The sequence below is a fragment of the Malus sylvestris genome, chromosome 16 (genome assembly GCF_916048215.2).
Source record: "Malus sylvestris chromosome 16, drMalSylv7.2, whole genome shotgun sequence".
NCBI classification, from domain to species: domain Eukaryota; kingdom Viridiplantae; phylum Streptophyta; class Magnoliopsida; order Rosales; family Rosaceae; genus Malus; species Malus sylvestris.
Genome location: NC_062275.1, coordinates 36,322,420 through 36,339,207, shown reverse-complemented (window position 1 = coordinate 36,339,207; position 16,788 = coordinate 36,322,420). Strand labels below are relative to the sequence as shown.

The 16,788-nt window shown below is 39.0% G+C and overlaps 1 protein-coding gene across 3 annotated transcripts; it reads right to left on the bottom strand.

Moving 5' to 3' along the window:
• Positions 1-1,166: 1,166 nt before the first annotated feature.
• Positions 1,167-14,078, bottom strand: LOC126607202 (kinesin-like protein KIN-8B). 3 transcript variants are annotated; one of them, XM_050274705.1, is made up of 15 exons: positions 13,784-14,078; positions 13,662-13,729; positions 13,492-13,563; positions 13,274-13,390; positions 13,031-13,119; positions 12,582-12,726; positions 12,391-12,486; positions 12,078-12,169; positions 11,297-11,545; positions 11,059-11,209; positions 10,575-10,637; positions 10,256-10,492; positions 3,297-3,401; positions 3,091-3,204; positions 1,167-2,747 (listed from the first exon to the last, which is right to left on the bottom strand). In XM_050274705.1, the coding sequence occupies exons 2-15, from the start codon at positions 13,707-13,709 to the stop codon at positions 2,187-2,189; spliced, it is 2,139 nt and encodes a 712-aa protein (XP_050130662.1). In that variant the 5' UTR covers positions 13,710-13,729; positions 13,784-14,078; the 3' UTR covers positions 1,167-2,186. The 3 variants fall into 3 exon arrangements, with proteins under 3 accessions (XP_050130662.1, XP_050130661.1, XP_050130663.1); XM_050274704.1 differs by having other exon boundaries at positions 13,662-14,078; XM_050274706.1 differs by lacking the exons at positions 13,031-13,119; positions 13,274-13,390; positions 13,492-13,563; positions 13,662-13,729; positions 13,784-14,078 and adding an exon at positions 12,814-12,886.
• Positions 14,079-16,788: the final 2,710 nt, after the last annotated feature.

Sequence of the window (16,788 nt, the reverse complement as noted above, 5' to 3'; positions counted from 1 at the left end):
ATATACTAATTTTAACATTTTTAACACTAAAGGAATATATTTAAAAATAAAAATATTTTATTATTCAAATAATTAATGATGTTATTAATATCCAAGGACCTTGATCAAAAATTGAAAATGAATAGGATTTTAATCAATGGAGTAGCAAAATAAAGGATGTGAACCTAATTTCTCCAATAAAAAATTGTACAAAATGTCAAATTGCCACATAAGCCATCAAATATCATTTTGATGTTTAAAATTTGACATTTCTTTTAAAGATGTTCTAAGGGTGAAAGGGAATGCAAATTTCTAAACTATCTATTAACAAAACTCTCTTGACAAACAAAGAGGGCTGAAAAAAAAAATTTGATCTTCTATTACAAAATAAAACGATGACAAATTTTGTTGTTTTTTTCTTCTTTCCTCACTCACATGTCATCACATCATTTTTCTAATTTTTAAATTTTAAAGAATAAAAATTTAAACCTATTTCATGTTCTTTCTCTCTGTTTTTCACATTTCTCTCAAACTTCTCTCTTTCATATATTTTTTTTAATTATATTTTTACACAGTGTATATGTGTGTGGTTTCATCTTCAAACCGTTTAATTTTTTCAGTTTTATTTGAAGATTAGCACTATTAAAAAAAAGTAACTCAAATCGAAAATTGATTAGTTATCTGAATGAATAAAATAAATGAACAACTCATTATAAGAATAAGAAATTAAACAGTTCTACTTATAATAGTGAAGATATGTAAAAACTTTTACACATTTTATATTGGAAAAAATTGTTCATAATGATCATGTTTTTCGTATGTTATAGTTCTACTTATAATAGTGAAGATATGTAAAAACTTTTACACATTTTATATTGGATAAAATTGTTCATAATGATCATGTTTTTCGTATGTTATCAATCATACGATCGATCGCGACATCATCAATTTGAATCGTTGTGCCGTTAAAGTTTGATTGTTATATTGTTAATTTTGTATCGTTACTATAAACTCAAAATTTTCTACAACGAATAACAAAAGAGCACGTGTAGAATTTATTTGAATTATCATATTGAAATTTGAGTTATAAACTACTTTTTTGCCTTGCCTTTGTTTAAGAATTTGTTGCTTTGTTCTTTTAGTTCTCTACGTTGTAGGTTGGTGCTAGAAGCGAAAGAGACGAGTACTTACAACTTCAAAGAAATGAAGCAATTAACACACAGGAAAGTTGTAATAAGTTTGATAACATATGTACACAGCAATAGCAGTCTAGCACTACATTCCGCGAGGCGGAGTTTCAGAAGACTAGACATACCTCTTTTAACCAACCCCTTTCATTTCTCTTCTTCCTCCTATCCAAAAACTCCCGTCTTTGCATACAGTCAGTAAAACTACCTGCCAAGTTAACCTCACAGAGACCCTAACACTACAACATGCTTACATGCGGGGAACAAGATAGCGAACAAACAACGATAAGGTTAGAGCAACTCCACCCATGGAGCCCTCCCCCCTGGCAATCCACTATTCAATCCACCCTATTGAACAGTAACTGCCTTAAATGAATAGTAATTACCATTAATGAACAGTAATTGCCATTTACATCTCCACCCTTGGAACCCTCCCCCTGGCAATAAGCAATAAAAATAATAGTTTTTTATGTTTGTTTAAATAATAAAAAATTACAAAAGCTATCTCTCTCTCTCTCTGACACAAAAAAAATAAAAAAATACAAAACCCTCGGGCCACAGGCCCGTCGACTCCCCACCCCCCCTTCGCTCGACCTCCCACCCTCACTCGGGCCCTTCCCCGCTGGATTTGCTCCCACCGGCCCGAGGGCCCTTTCTCCTCGCCTGACTCCCGAGCAACCAGCAAGGCTGGAGTTGCTCTTAGAGAAGGGGTAAAAACTAATTACAACAACACTACCGAAGATTAGATGGGAGGCCTGTGCATCAGGGTTATCTGGAACCAAAAGAAATTGGCCTTGTACAGAATGTGGGATAAATCTGAGCAGTGGAATGGGTTATACGCGTACCTTGACTTGTACCACTGTGGCCTACATATAAATCTACTTGGCTGCTACTTGTTACATCAGGAGGACCGATGTACAGATGTAGGCTCAAAACTAGCACTCCACCACTACAATCATTGCAAATACTTTGTTCTGCTTGGTAAAATCAACACCGAAAGAAGACACTGGTATACAGATTTTACCATCTGCTGAAGCTTGAGTTCTCTGTCACTGGATATGATTTTCGCAAATCTTGAGGATGTTTATCGATAGTTCCAAACCACGGACTTGACCTTCCACCAACCCAGTGCTCACTACTTGTCCTCATACTCATACAGGCTGAAGGAGACTGATCATGTGACAGTAAGTAATACGAACTGTGGTGTTCCTCTCTGCAAAAAGACTGAGTCAAATCCAAATGCCCCCAGGGCAATGATCTCAGACCTAACTCTTGAGAGTGCTGAAAGGTGGAAGACGATCTAGAATACAAATGCCCCATGCCATGACAAGGACCTAAAGAAGCATATTTTCCGGAATCCAAATCTGGTGATTGCTCCCTAGCAGAAAGCCCCAGAAGGGGTGTCGTTGTAGAGTCTTCTTCTATTGTTATTCCCTTGTTAGATGCAAAGTCCATGATCTGTCTCTCATCAAGTCCTAACCCCATAAGCAAGTCCCACATGTTTCGCAGTGCTTCCCGTTGGTTGTTAATCACTTGATCCCTCATTGCCATTTCAAACTGAAGCTCAGTATTTGCCATTCCCTATATTAATCGAAGTAAAATTGTTACGCCAAACAGAAAGTTTACCACAAATATGCAAAAATAAGAAATTGAGCTGTAGAAAATATTAAATATGGTAATATTGATGCAACTCATAGCAGTTAGCAGTATACTAATGCAACTCTAAGAATATCTTAAGAAAACTTGTGTCATTGGCATTAGATAAGCATTTTTCTCGAGAGAACATAAAATGTATGCCAATGATCTTGCTCAAGTTCTTTTTTGGTCAAGAGTTTTAAATAAATGCATATTCAACTCAAAACAGTCATTTCCTAATTTATTTTGTCCAGTATATGTATATTCAGTCTGGGTTTAATCAACTCACCAAGAGCCTGTATTGACTAAGAATACGCAAGTACGTTTTATTTCCATTGTTACTAATGGCCTCCTCAATCATATTTTGAAGATTGCATCGATGCTTCTCATTTGCTTCGATATCCTACAAAAGGTAGAGTTGGCAACTTGGCAATAAAATCAAAAGCTGATAAAAGTTGTTTTTTTTTTTTTTTTGTGAGTTTGATTACATATTACCATATGGTAATTAACACCAGATTCATCATTGTCCCGGATGTTATCCAGAATAACTTGTCGCCTCGTTCTCATGGCCTCTAAAATTTCACCATCGTTTCCAATAGCCTGTAACACAGTTAAGGTACTCAAGAATTAGTTTATATTATTATCAGAAAAAAAGCAATAGGCCCAGACGATATACCAATCGAAGTGTGGAAATTTTTGGGAGAGACAGGTATAACATGGCTCACTGACCTTTTCAATAGGATTTTGAAAACGAAGAAGATGCCAAATGAGTGGCGAACGAGCACTTTGGTGCCTATCTACAAGAATAAGGGCGACATACAAAATTGCATGAACTATAGGGGTATTAAGCTAATGAGTCATACAATGAAGCTCTGGGAGAGAGTCATTGAGCATAGATTGAGGCAAGAGACACGGGTTTCGGACAACCAATTCGGGTTCATGCCAGGGCGCTCAACCATGGAGGCAATCTATCTCTTACGAAGATTGATGGAAAGATATAGAGATGGGAAAAAGGATTTACACATGGTCTTTATAGATTTGGAAAAAGCGTATGATAGGGTCCCAAGAGACATTCTTTGGAGGATTTTAGAGAAGAAAGGAGTACGAGTAGCATATATCCAAGCTATAAAGGATATGTATGAAGGAGCAAAGACTGCCGTAAGAACTCATGAAGGACAAACCGAAAGCTTTCCCATAACTGTAGGATTACATCAAGGCTCATCCTTAAGTCCTTACCTTTTTGCGTTGGTAATGGATGAGTTAACAAGACATATTCAAGATGATATTCCTTGGTGTATGCTTTTCGCAGACGATATAGTGTTGATAGATGAAACTCAGGAAGGGGTAAATGCAAAGCTTAACCTTTGGAGAGAAGTGTTGGAATCTAAAGGTCTTCGCCTAAGCCGATCAAAGACAGAATATATGGAGTGCAAGTTCAGTGCAAATGGAGGCCAAAACGAGTTAGGGGTGAGGATCGGAGATCAAGAAATACCAAAGAGCGACCGTTTTCGTTACCTAGGATCTATCTTGCAAAAGAACGGAGAATTAGATGGAGATCTCAACCATAGAATACAAGCTGGATGGATGAAGTGGAAGAGTGCATCCGGCGTGTTATGTGACCGCCGTATGCCACTGAAGCTCAAGGGAAAATTTTATAGGACGGCAATAAGGCCGGCGATGCTGTATGGCACAGAATGTTGGGCGGTGAAACATCAACACGTACACAAAATGGGTGTAGCGGAGATGAGGATGCTTCGTTGGATGTGTGGGCATACAAGAAAGGATAAGATTAGGAATGAGGATATCCGGGGTAAAGTAGGAGTAGCCGAAATTGAAGGAAATATGAGAGAAAATCGGTTACGGTGGTTTGGACATGTGCAAAGAAGGCCTACTGACGCTCCGATTAGAAGATGCGACGATGGGACAGAGGTTCAGGGCCGAAGGGGTAGAGGAAGACCTAGGAAAACTTTGGAAGAGACTCTAAGAAAAGACTTAGAGTACTTGGATCTAACGAAGGACATGACACAGGATCGAGCACAATGGCGTTCTAAGATTCATATAGCCGATCCCACTCAGTGACTTGGATTTTCCAAGTCGCCAACCGAGAAGTTTTCCTCACTCGAAAAATTAAGGGAACACTACCCCAACCTACATGCTCCACTCAGAAAGCTTCAACATACAAGCTTCAACAAAAGAAAATTCAAAGAACTTAGCGAAGAAGGCTTTGGTGTATTTAACACAATACGTTGAAATGAAGGAAAGCTTATTTATTGATATCCCCGATAAGCTACAAATATGTACATATACATGAGTCAAAATAAACACACAAGAGGGAGCCTTCACAAAGGTTGCTTAGGAGAAGTCTCAGCAGTCGGTAGAGCCCCAGAAAGAGAAGGCACCGGAGGGGGATCATTTGGAGCCTCAGTACTGGACAGAACCCTAGAAGGAGGAGGCATCAGAGGTTGATCATTTGGAGCTTCATTACGCGGTACAGCCCCAGAAGACGAAGGCAATAAATGCCTTTGGAACAAACCTACAAATCTCTGATGATTAAGTAAAACCTGACCATCAGTTTCCTTCATCTGGTCAAGCTTCCTCTTCATGTTTGTAGCATAGTCATGTGCGAGCCGGTGCAACTGTTTATTCTCATGCTTGAGCCCTCTAATCTCCTGTTTGAGACTCATCACTTCAGCCGCCAATGATTCAACTTGGCGGGTTCGAGCAAATAGGCGTTGGGCCATATTAGACACAGAACCTGCACACTGAACACTGAGAGCCAGCGAATCCTTAACAGCTAACTCATCAGACCGTTTGGAAAGTAGTCTGTTATCTTTGGGAGTGAGAAGGTTCCTGGCCACCACCGCAGCGGTCATATCATTCTTCATCACGGAATCCCCAACGGTAAGAGGACCAGTAGGGGAGACGAAGGATGGGCGCCATATGTTGTCTGGAGAAGGCGGGGCTGCCTCTTCAACAAGGTTCAAGTCAAAACGACGGTCGGAGGGGCCAGACATTTTCAAAGGTGTTGAAGAGAGAAGAGGTCGGACAAATCAAGATCTTAGAAGTGCAAGAATGAAGCTTCTACTGGTGGAGATTCAAGTGTGCTTTGGAACTTAATGCCAGCCCTTATAAAAATCTGCACTCGACGGAGCTTCAGAAATCGAAGAGGCGCCTGCTCAGAAATCGAAGAGGCGTTTGCTTTCTCAAAAGCTGGGCTGCTTAGAGATCACGAGGGTTGATCTCAGAAATCTAAGAGGCGTTTGCTTTCTCAAAAGTTGGGCTGCTCAAAGACCACGAAGGCTGGTCTCAGAAATTGAAGAGGCGCTCGCTTTCTCAAAAGCTGGGCTCCCCAGAGACCACGAGGGCCGATCTCAGAAATCGAAGAGGCACCTACTTTTCCAGCCTTGTCAGCACCTGTCACACGCACACTCAGCTTTGCGGAAATTATGGGCATTCTGTCGAAGACTTCTGGGGAAGTAGAAAACACATGAATCTTACTGTTCAATCACCCACTTCCCACACGCAACAATAGCTCATGGGTACCACAGAAAACTTTGCCAAAGTTCTCTGCCAAAGTTGAGCACGTGAAGCTTGCAGCTCCCACTACATCGCTCTGACCAAGAAGGGTAAAAGAATAGCAAAGAAACAGCACTAACAAAGTTTAGACCCATAAATTTTGAAGGTCTAGCTACCATATTATTACCCACAAGGGTAAAGGAACAGTACCACTGCTGGATAATTGGACAGTCCCTGTGTGTCAACCTCTGTGCTTCGTGGCAAGGTAGACTAGCAAACATGCCCAACCTTTACTCACATTCGAGAAAACACTCCCAACAAGATTGCTTGCTCCAAAATCGAAGAGGCACCGTCCTCCGAATCTCGAGAGCCAAACTCCCAACATGACTACTTTCTTAAAAATCGAAGAGAGGGTAAAGGAACAGTACCATTGCTGGATAATTGGAAAGTCCCTGTGTGTCAACCTCTGTGCTTCGTGGCAAGGTAGACTAGCAAACATGCCCAACCTTTACTCACATTCGAGAAAACACTCCCAACAAGATTGCTTGCTCCAAAATCGAAGAGGCACCGCCCTCCGAATCTCGAGAGCCAGACTCCCAACATGATTAATTTCTCAAAAATCGAAGAGACACTGCTCCCCGAATCTTCGAGAGCCAGACCCCCAGCGTGACTGCTTTCTCAAAAATCGATGAGGCATCGTTCTTCGAATCAATCGAAGAGGCGCTCGCTTTCTCAAAAGCTGGGCTGCTCAGAGACCACGAGGGCCGATCTCAGAAATCGAAGAGGCACCTACTTTTCTAGCCTTGTCAGCACCTGTCACACGCACACTCAGCTTTGCAGAAATTATGGGCATTCTGTCGAAGACTTCTGGTGAAGTAGAAAGCACATGAATCTTACTGTTCAATCACCCACTTCCCACACGCAACAATAGCTCATGGGTACCACAGATAACTTTGCCAAAGTTCTCTGCCAAAGTTGAGCACGTGAAGCTTGCAGCTCCCACTACATCGCTCTGACCAAGAAAGGTAAAAGAATAGCAAAGAAACAACACTAACAAAGTTTAGACACATAAATTTTGAAGGTCTAGCTACCATATTATTACCCACAAGGGTAAAGGAACAGTACCACTGCTGGATAATTGGAAACTCCCTGTGTGTCAACCTCTGTGCTTCGTGGCAAGGTAGACTAGCAAACATGCCCAACCTTTACTCACATTCGAGAAAACACTCCCAACAAGATTGCTTGCTCCAAAATCGAAGAGGCACCGTCCTCCGAATCTCGAGAGCCAGACTCCCAACATGACTACTTTCTCAAAATCGAAGAGAGGGTAAAGGAACAGTACCATTGCTGGATAATTAGAAAGTCCCTGTGTATCAACATTTGTGCTTCGTGGCAAGGTAGACTAGCAAAAATGCCCAACCTTTACTCACATTCGAGACAACACTCCCAACAAGATTGCTTGCTCCAAAATCGAAGAGGCACCGCCCTCCGAATCTCGAGAGCCAGACTCCCAACATGATTACTTCCTCAAAAATCGAAGAGACACTGCTCTCCGAATCTCGAGAGCCAGACCCCCAGCATGATTGCTTTCTCAAAAATCGAAGAGGCATTGTTCTCCGAATCTCGAGAGCCAGATACCACAGACCACTTTTTCAAAGTGCTCTGACAGAGTTAAAACATGTGAAACTGACAGCTCCCACTACCGTGCTATGACCAAGCAGGGTAAAGGAATAGCATTACTACTTGTTAGGGAGACTCCTATATATGTCAACCTCCATCCCCAACGGACAGGCAGACCTGCAAAAATGCTCAACCCTTCATCATATCTGAGAGGGCACTCCCAACGAAGCCTTTCGAAATATTCAGCTTTCTTTCCCCCCGATAATACCTCTGCAAACAAGCTATACTAGAGCAAGAATATCTCATATCATCAGGGTTAAAAGCAAGAGTATCCCATATCATGCTTTTTCCCTGTCTTTTCCTTTGGCCTTGTTTTTACCTGCAAGACAAGGAGAAAGAGAGCAATCAGTCAGCACTTGGAATCAAGCTTCCAGCCAAGAACTGACTGCCTGGAACCCCTTACCTGATTACTTACCTGGCATTGCTCTCGAGTACTCATCTTCAACATCTTATGTTTCCAGGGAAGATTCCGCATCTGCTTGAGGAACAGATAGGGCAAGTGCGAAGGATACAAGGAAGCATGTGGAGACAAGCGTAACAGCACACGTGCCGATACATCCATTACTCTGTCAAAAGCAAAAGTATCCCATATCAGCAGGGTGGAACGTACTCTAGATTTGATGGACTTGTTTTGACCCTCAAATTCTTCAGTCGGCCTTATACTCTGGAGGAAACCAGAAAACCCTCCAGCTCAGTTCAAGAATAAGCCTGTGGAAAGTTACTTCTTCAAAAGCAAAAGTATCTCATATCATCTCTTCTCATTTTTCTTCTCTTTATCCTTCATGCTGCTGCAAGATGGGGAGAAGGTGAACAATCAGTCGGAGCTCTGATTGCTTACCTTGTCTGTCACCTCTTTCAGCAGACCCCCTAGCTCGGCGACTTGGGGGACTCCTACTACATGGTTTGTATCGCGCTTGACCAAGCCTGAAACTACAAGTAAGCTTCAAGTGAAATTGATACATTACCTTGTGCATCTCCACCAGTTAAAGATACCACCCTTGGATGGAGGAAGAGTACTTCCAGAGAAGATGCCACATCTACCTATGAGACAGATAAGGCAAGTCAAGACGACTCCACACTCCGATACTTAGAAGTTTCGTGATTACGAGATCATTCTCCCACAATATTTCTTAATGTCATTTGTACTAAATCATTCACTTGTACTCACTAAAGGAGAGCTTGAACCTATATACTTGTGTAAACCCTTCACAATTAATGAGAACTCTTCTATTCCGTGGACGTAGCCAATATGGGTGAACCACGTACATCTTGTGTTTGCTTTCCTATCTCTATCCATTTATATACTTATCCACACTAATGACCGGAGCAATCTAGCGAAGATCACAAAAAGCGACCGTTTTCGCTACCTAGGATCTATCTTGCAAGAGAACGGAGAATTAGATGGAGATCTCAACCATAGAATACGAGCTGGATGGATGAAGTGTAAGAATGCATCCGGCGTGTTGTGTGACCGTCGTAGGCCACTGAAGCTCAAGGGAAAATTTTATAGGACGGCAATAAGGCCAGCGATGTTGTATGGCACAGAATGTTGGGCGGTGAAGCATCAACACGTACACAAAAGGGGTGTAGCGGAGATGAGGATGCTTCGTGGGATGTGTGGGCACACGAGAAAGGATAAGATTGGGAATGAGGATATCCGAGGTAAAGTAGGAGTAGCCGAAATTGTAGGAAAGATGAGAGAAAATCGGCTCCGGTGATTTGGACATGTGCAAAGAAGGCCGAATGACGCTCCGGTTCGAAGATGTGACTACGGGACAGAGGTTCAGGGCCGAAGGGGTAGAGGAAGACCTAGGAAAACTTTGGAAGAGACTCTAAGAAAATACTTAGAGTACTTGGATCTAACGGAGGACATGACACAAAACCGAGCGCAATGGCGTTCTAGGATTCATATAGCCGACCCCACTTAGTGGGAAAAGGCTTTGTTGTTGTTGTTGTTGTTGTATTTATCATATTCAGCTCCCCAATAAAGTAAATAAATGCAAGAAAGTTAACATTACTTCATCTCCAGATCTAGTTGAAGCTACAAAACCTCTTTACAAAACAAGAAAAGTGGGAACGAAAAGTGGGAACGAAAAGAAATTATAGTCCATAACAAAGTTGTTTCTCGGGAATGTGATGGCTTTTATTTGGAGCAAAAAATCTGAACTAATTTAATTGAGATGAATTGTGGGTACAAGACAATGTGCAGAGTACAAACTCTTTTCGATAAAGCTGCATTGTATGCAGGACCTTCTAACCTGTTGTTTTGCTATAGCATCGTCAAGATGTTGGAGTTCAATCCGGTTACGAAGGTTGGTTTCCTCAAGCTCAAATGATGCCTTCTGTAAGTTTATCCTTTCCTGAACATTTTCACTGGTTTCATGGCTCAAAATATTCAACCACGAAAGTTCATCGTCAGCAGCCTTTTCAACAGGTTTGACACCTAGCTGTGATTCCTTTTCAGCTAGTTCTTTTCTCAATTGACAAACCTCAATCTGCAGTCCGAAATAGGTCATCTTCCAAGAAAATAAAAGTTGTAAATAAAATCTTATAGATGAAACCAATTAAACCACTTACCTGAAGACTGTCAATCATTTGTTGGTAGTCTGATACATGGGTATCAATAGTGTCAATGTTTTTCTGTGAAGTAAACATGATCGTTCTTAGAATTTCAGTGCATATATAAAAGTACAAGTCTAGCCAGTGACACACGAGTACAAGATAAGAAATTTTCAGCAAATCCAACAAATTCGTGCATAGAAGAAACCCATATGAAAGACAAAATTGGTAGTTCAACAAAGGCAATATGCAGCATAGACAAATCACTCATCAAAGAACCACATGCTAGTATGAAACATAAGTGGGAAGTTAAACCACAATCCGAATTTTAAAATTCTTAATTTCTTAATAGCGTACTACAATTGAGATCATGACAGATTAGTAGATTAATCAATCTCAAAATGAAAACTGAATATTAATTTCTTCAATGTCGAAATGGACGACTACTTAATCATGTTTTGATGATCCAAATTGAATGCCTTCATGCATATTTGGCTCTCACCTGGATGTGTGTCTTTATCTCCTTTGCTCGATCAGCATATTTCAAGGTATTCACAGTGTGATGATATTGACTGTCCAAAGGGGATACAGTAGCAACCATGATAGTTTGAGAATTGCCACTCAAACCATCTTTGAGTATTCGTGTCAATTTGCTGCAAAACTAATAACATTAACTACAGTAGCAGGAAGCTAACTACAGCAGCAGGAAGGACTTCAGGATAAAAATTATAATCATATACCTATTACGGTAAGGAACATAAGCAAGACCCTTCTTTTGCTGTTTCCCAAGTGCATTTATGCAGCTTGCTAAAGCAAGAAGTGAACGGTTAATATTTGCTCCATCCCTTAACTTTTGGCCTCCACTGTTTGTTTCCGAAGCTCGTTCACTACCAGCAAGATCCACAAGTGCAAGTTTTCCTCGCATTACTTGATTACGATACTTGTTTCTCTGTTTCCTTTTTACTTTTATTTCCAGCACTGCATGTGATCTGGTAAACAGGAAAAACTTTGTATGAATCTTAAGGTTACACAGTTACACTTTACTTTCAAAATGTGGTGAGGTTTTGCTGATTTTGGTGGAACTATGAAAACAACAATAGCACCTATTACTTTAAACGCTTGTTACTAGTATTGTAACTTCTGTGATCTGCATTCAATTGCAAAATATTCTCACCTTCTAAAAATAAACTCCATACAGAATTTTTCTATTTGATGTAGTACATTTTAATAGTTGAATTGTGAGTTGCTGTTTGAAACGAATCATACGCAAGTATAACCAAGACACCTGACGGCAGAAGAATTCACAGAACCTATTGAACAGGCACCTAAACCTAATAAAGCTACACAGTTATTGGTATCTAAGGTATGGTAGAATCTGTAATAGAAGGTTTAGGCAAATGAAATTGGAAAAAAGTGGTTTCTATGTACAGCTTATTGGCCTAAGCATGATTAAAAGTTTAAAACTCAAATGGACAACAACGATAATGGTATGTCCACAGCACACAAATGAATTCAACCTACCGAGAAGATGTTGCATTAGCCTCTGTGCTTTCAGTTTTCCGTCGGCTATTCCCCAAGTTTAAGAGTTCAAGAATCTTATCTGCTGATTGTACCTGAATAAGTAAGACATGTCACAAAGGATGAGTAAGAACCCTTCTCAAAGTACATAATTGGTTCGTCCAATTCAAGAATCACTTTCATATTAGTGCTAAAAAGAGACTCAAAAGAACTAACAAATTACTTTTAACAAAATGGAAAAATAAAAATACGGAAAGAGATTGATAATTATTCACAGATAGTCAAACCAGATGTAAACAGATGGCTAAGTGTCAACCTTGATACACCTCAGCCCAGCAACAATTACTCCTTGCTCTGGGTCCTCTCTGAGTTCCAAATGGCCAGATGACTTTTCAAGCAAATCATAGATGACCTAAATATTGTGGAAATAAAATATGAAACAATTTTTTCAAAAAGAACACAGGCACTGTTAATGAATTTAATTTCTTAATAAATTGCATGCCCCACCTCATTGTAGACTTCAAGATATGAACAGGAAACTTCAAATTCAACAGAGTTCTTGTCCTTCTTTATTAGATCAAAAATTGTATGCAGACTAAGAACCATAAGTCCTGGATCATCTTGTGTCCCAACCATCGTATAAGTTTTACCACTGAAAAAGTAAAGTGACAAAGTTCAAGACATTCTGGAGAATATTAAGTAATGGACAATGCAAATTATGAATGGTGAGATCATACACCTGTAAGCATGACGACTTTACTTATACAGTTCTTTTTAATTTGCACATCTATACATTGAGCTCAGAACTGAAATACATACTCCAAGGACTACGGTTTAGTGAGGGCGAACGACTGAGTTGCATAAATGAAAATTGCCTCACTTGGTAAAGTCATGCAAAACCTTGAGACCTTAAGAGGTGAAAAAAACAAAAAAAAAAGAATAGATCGGTTTAGTACCTCCCGGTAGAACCATATGCAAACACAGTTGCATTGAGGCCGTGAACAACCCCAGATATCACGGAAGATATGCATTTTGTGTAGACATCCTGGATATATTCAAACATTGTCAAGACAAATACTTTAAATACAAGCAACCAAAAAAATATAAGAAACTATACCGAATCAAGTGTTTCAAGCAGATATATACATCATAACAAATCATGAGGAATAAAAAAGCGTAAGATTCGGTATTCGATGTACCAAATTAGAAGAAACCGGATCGAACACATGATCAAAAGAATACTTTTTTTCCTTTGTCCGGTTCTGTTTTCGTTCAAGGTAGTCCTTTGACAGATCAGGATCTAACACAAGCACCTCCTACAAGTAAAATTTCAAATTCCGAATAATATCATTCAGATTCCACAAATTCACATAAAAGTCATATCAAAGTATCCAAAAGTTATAACGCCAGCCCAAACCTTATTGTCAACTACGCGAACAATGTCGCGACCGCGCTCTCGCAGCCTAAACGGCCTGCATTTCACAGCAACCTGCAGCAATGCGAGCTCGCAATCAGTTACCTGAAGGCTGAAACAAGGCAATGCAATTTCTGTGATGCTATGAAATCTACACAGCAGCAAATACTAACCGTGAGTGTTGTAGTTTTCTTCGTCCCCGGAGCTGTAATGGTAGGCATGTTCGATCAACATCGGTTCATCTTCCGCCACCACCACCACCAAAACCCTAAACCCTAACAGTTGGAGCAGGTCAACGCAGCTGAATTTCTGAGTGTGTTTTCCACAATTCAAAAAATTAAAAAATTCATTAAGCTTTTGGAATCGCATTTGCTCCGGATTCCTTCAAAATTCCTCTACATTTCAGGAAACGACATTTTCTTCGGAAATCGAAGCACGAATCGAAGAGCGAGAAGACGTGGGACGAACGACTCGAAGGCTCGTTTCGGCAGTCGAGAGGGCAGGAGAGAGAAAATGACAAAATCTCTGTCAGATGAGACGGGAAATGATTCGTTGCTCTCCGCGTATCTTTGTAATGTAACGGATTGTAATAAATGGGACCGGCTGGTTACTGGTCAGAGCAATTAACGCTGGTAAATGAGATGAGACTTGAGGGGAGACTGGTGTTAAACAGCCCTAATTATGGGTGGGCGGTTTGGTCTAAATTTTTTTGCGGTTTGGTTCAGTATGATTTTGAAGTCAAAATCGAAATGAAACTAAACCGTTTGGTTTGATTCGATGCGATTTCAAACGGTTTTGGTTTTATTTTTAAGAAAAAAAATTGTACATTTAAAATTATACATCTAGCTACGCATAAAACGGTCTCATTTTTTACACAATCCATTAATTAATGAACACAATTGTGTGAGGATGTTTTGATAATCTATTTCCATCTAAAATTAGGACAATATATGCAGCAAACAAACCTACAGCAACAATATATGCAGCAAACAAATATGTATGGGTGGTTTGGTATGAGATCCCAAACCAAAAATGGGATCCCGAATTACGAACAGAAAATTTTCAGGACGGGAATTTGAAGACCAATCCCAAACCAAAATTTTGATACTCCCAATTTTCGGGATTTTCAAAATATTTTCTGTATTTCGGGATGGTTTGGTATTCCAGCCCTACAAATAGGCAACAAGCAAACCTACAGAAAATGATGAATTATGATATTCTACTAATTCTAGTGTGGTTGAGTAGATACTAAATGCATGGAACTGTAATAAACAACCAATTAAACATGACATCTAATATGAACATCTAATTAAATGTTTATTAGTATTTGTGTTGCGATTCAATTTTGGTGCGGTTTTCAAAAGCCAAAATCAAAACCAAACTGTTTCCCTACATTACGGTTCGGTTTCAAAGCCAAAACTGTTTCAAAACCGCAAAATCAAATCGTTGGGTGCAATCCAATTTGGTTCGTGTTTCGATTTCGGTTTTCGATTCTAAGTGTCCACCCCTAGCTCCAATCTTAGTCCAATCAATCAAACAATTCCTTATAATTACATCAAGTGGCTCAATAAGAAGGGCGCAAACTGAAATTTCCTCTAAATATGTGATCACAAACCTGTTGTCCTCTTTTTTCTCAAAAAAAAAAATAAAAAATCAAACAACTCCTTAAGAAATTTCCTCTAAATATGTGATCACAAGTAATATATCACATATGTTTTGGGCACAATAAAAAACTTATCGTGTTATTATGATTGGGAAAGGAGGGTTTTAATACTCCTTGTTTAATTATTTAAATTTAAATTTTATATATATATATATATATATATATGTATATATATATATATATATATATATATATATATATTAAAATGACCCAAAGAGGCAGAATGTCAACTTTAAGATCATCTCCAACTCTTGGGCTAAAGCCTAAAATTTTTAGCTCATAAAATGTAGGTTTTAGCTCAGAAACAACTTTTCTGCTTCAACCCTTTTGGACTAAATGTTTTAGCCCGAAATTATTAAAAAATAAATTTAGGCTAATTTTTCTTTTAAAGTAATTTTTTTAATAAAAATATGTACACTATCATAATTTAATTTTATGAACTTTTTAACCTAAAAATATTTAAATTCCAATAAATATTGAAAAATCACTAAATTTGGATGAATTTTGAGTTAAATAATTTTTTTAATTATTTTAGCCTTTTGATTTAAATTTGGGCCGTTAGATCTTTTTTTTACCGTTAAATTTAATTATATTCGATCTCAGTAGTTGGATTCAATAAATCCTGGGAGACATGCCCATGTGGGTGGTGTCCCGCTGGTGGTGCCCACACCATTTTCTGGGCTAAATTTTGGAGGGAATTTAGATTTTGTTTGGCGTTTAGCTTTTAGCCCACACATTTAGCATGAGTTGGACTGGGTTTGGAGGGGGAATAATACCTTTGGGTTTGATCTAAAGAATTGGTTTAGTGAAAAGCAAGAAAAGATTTGAAATCTCTAACTCGAGCTCAAACTCTCACGAATGTATTTCTTGGGATCACCGGTATACTACCCCCTCGTGATATTAGAGTTGCATGAGAAGGATTATTAGTTTGCTATCATAGAGAGCAAATGTTAGCAAATATAGATTATAATAGTTGGTCAAGAAAGTGCACTCATATACTATCATCTATTAAAAATGGATGCCATTGATTCAGTAAATGTGCAAGGTGTGTAGTCATTGTTAAGAGGATTCTGAAAAAGAAAAAAAAAAAATTAGAATGTCATGTTCTTTAGAGGCTTTTAGATAAGAGTTCAAAACCAAATTATTGAAATCACTTAAAGTGCTTTTAGAACCATTATTTAACCAAATGTAAGTTAATTTTGAAAAAACACTTAAAGTGTTTCATGCAAGAAATACATAATTGATGCTTCTTTTTAAATGCATTTCAAGTGCTTTTAAAATCTAAAAAACTTTCACCTAAAACGTTTTTGGCCATTTTAAAAACTGGTTGGTAGAAGCATATGAATAAAAATAACTCCAAATATGTAAGGATCAAAATCACCCCCAAAAAAACAATAACAAGTATGAATAGATCGGAAAAAATGACTACGATCGAAATGATTCAAGATATAGGGCCCATAATGACAACTACGATTGTAAATGGACAAAAATGAAATAGTAATCGATACTGAGGGACCACTACTGTAATCTCCCCTTTTAATACGTTCTGGACAAAGACAGTGAATTTTGCATTGTATTGAACTTAAGACCATCTCCAACCCTGGGCTAAAAGCCAAATTACCCCCCAAATTACCCCC

Excerpts from the sequence above, each read along its gene's own strand:
- LOC126607202 (XM_050274704.1), bottom strand. The coding sequence starts at position 13,709 with ATGCCTACCATTACAGCTCCGGGGACGAAGAAAACTACAACACTCACG. Across the intron at positions 13,120-13,273 it reads ATCCGGTTTCTTCTAATTTG|GATGTCTACACAAAATGCAT; the intron begins GTACATCGAATA and ends GAATATATCCAG. Across the intron at positions 2,748-3,090 it reads TTAGTCAATACAGGCTCTTG|GGAATGGCAAATACTGAGCT; the intron begins GTGAGTTGATTA and ends CGATTAATATAG.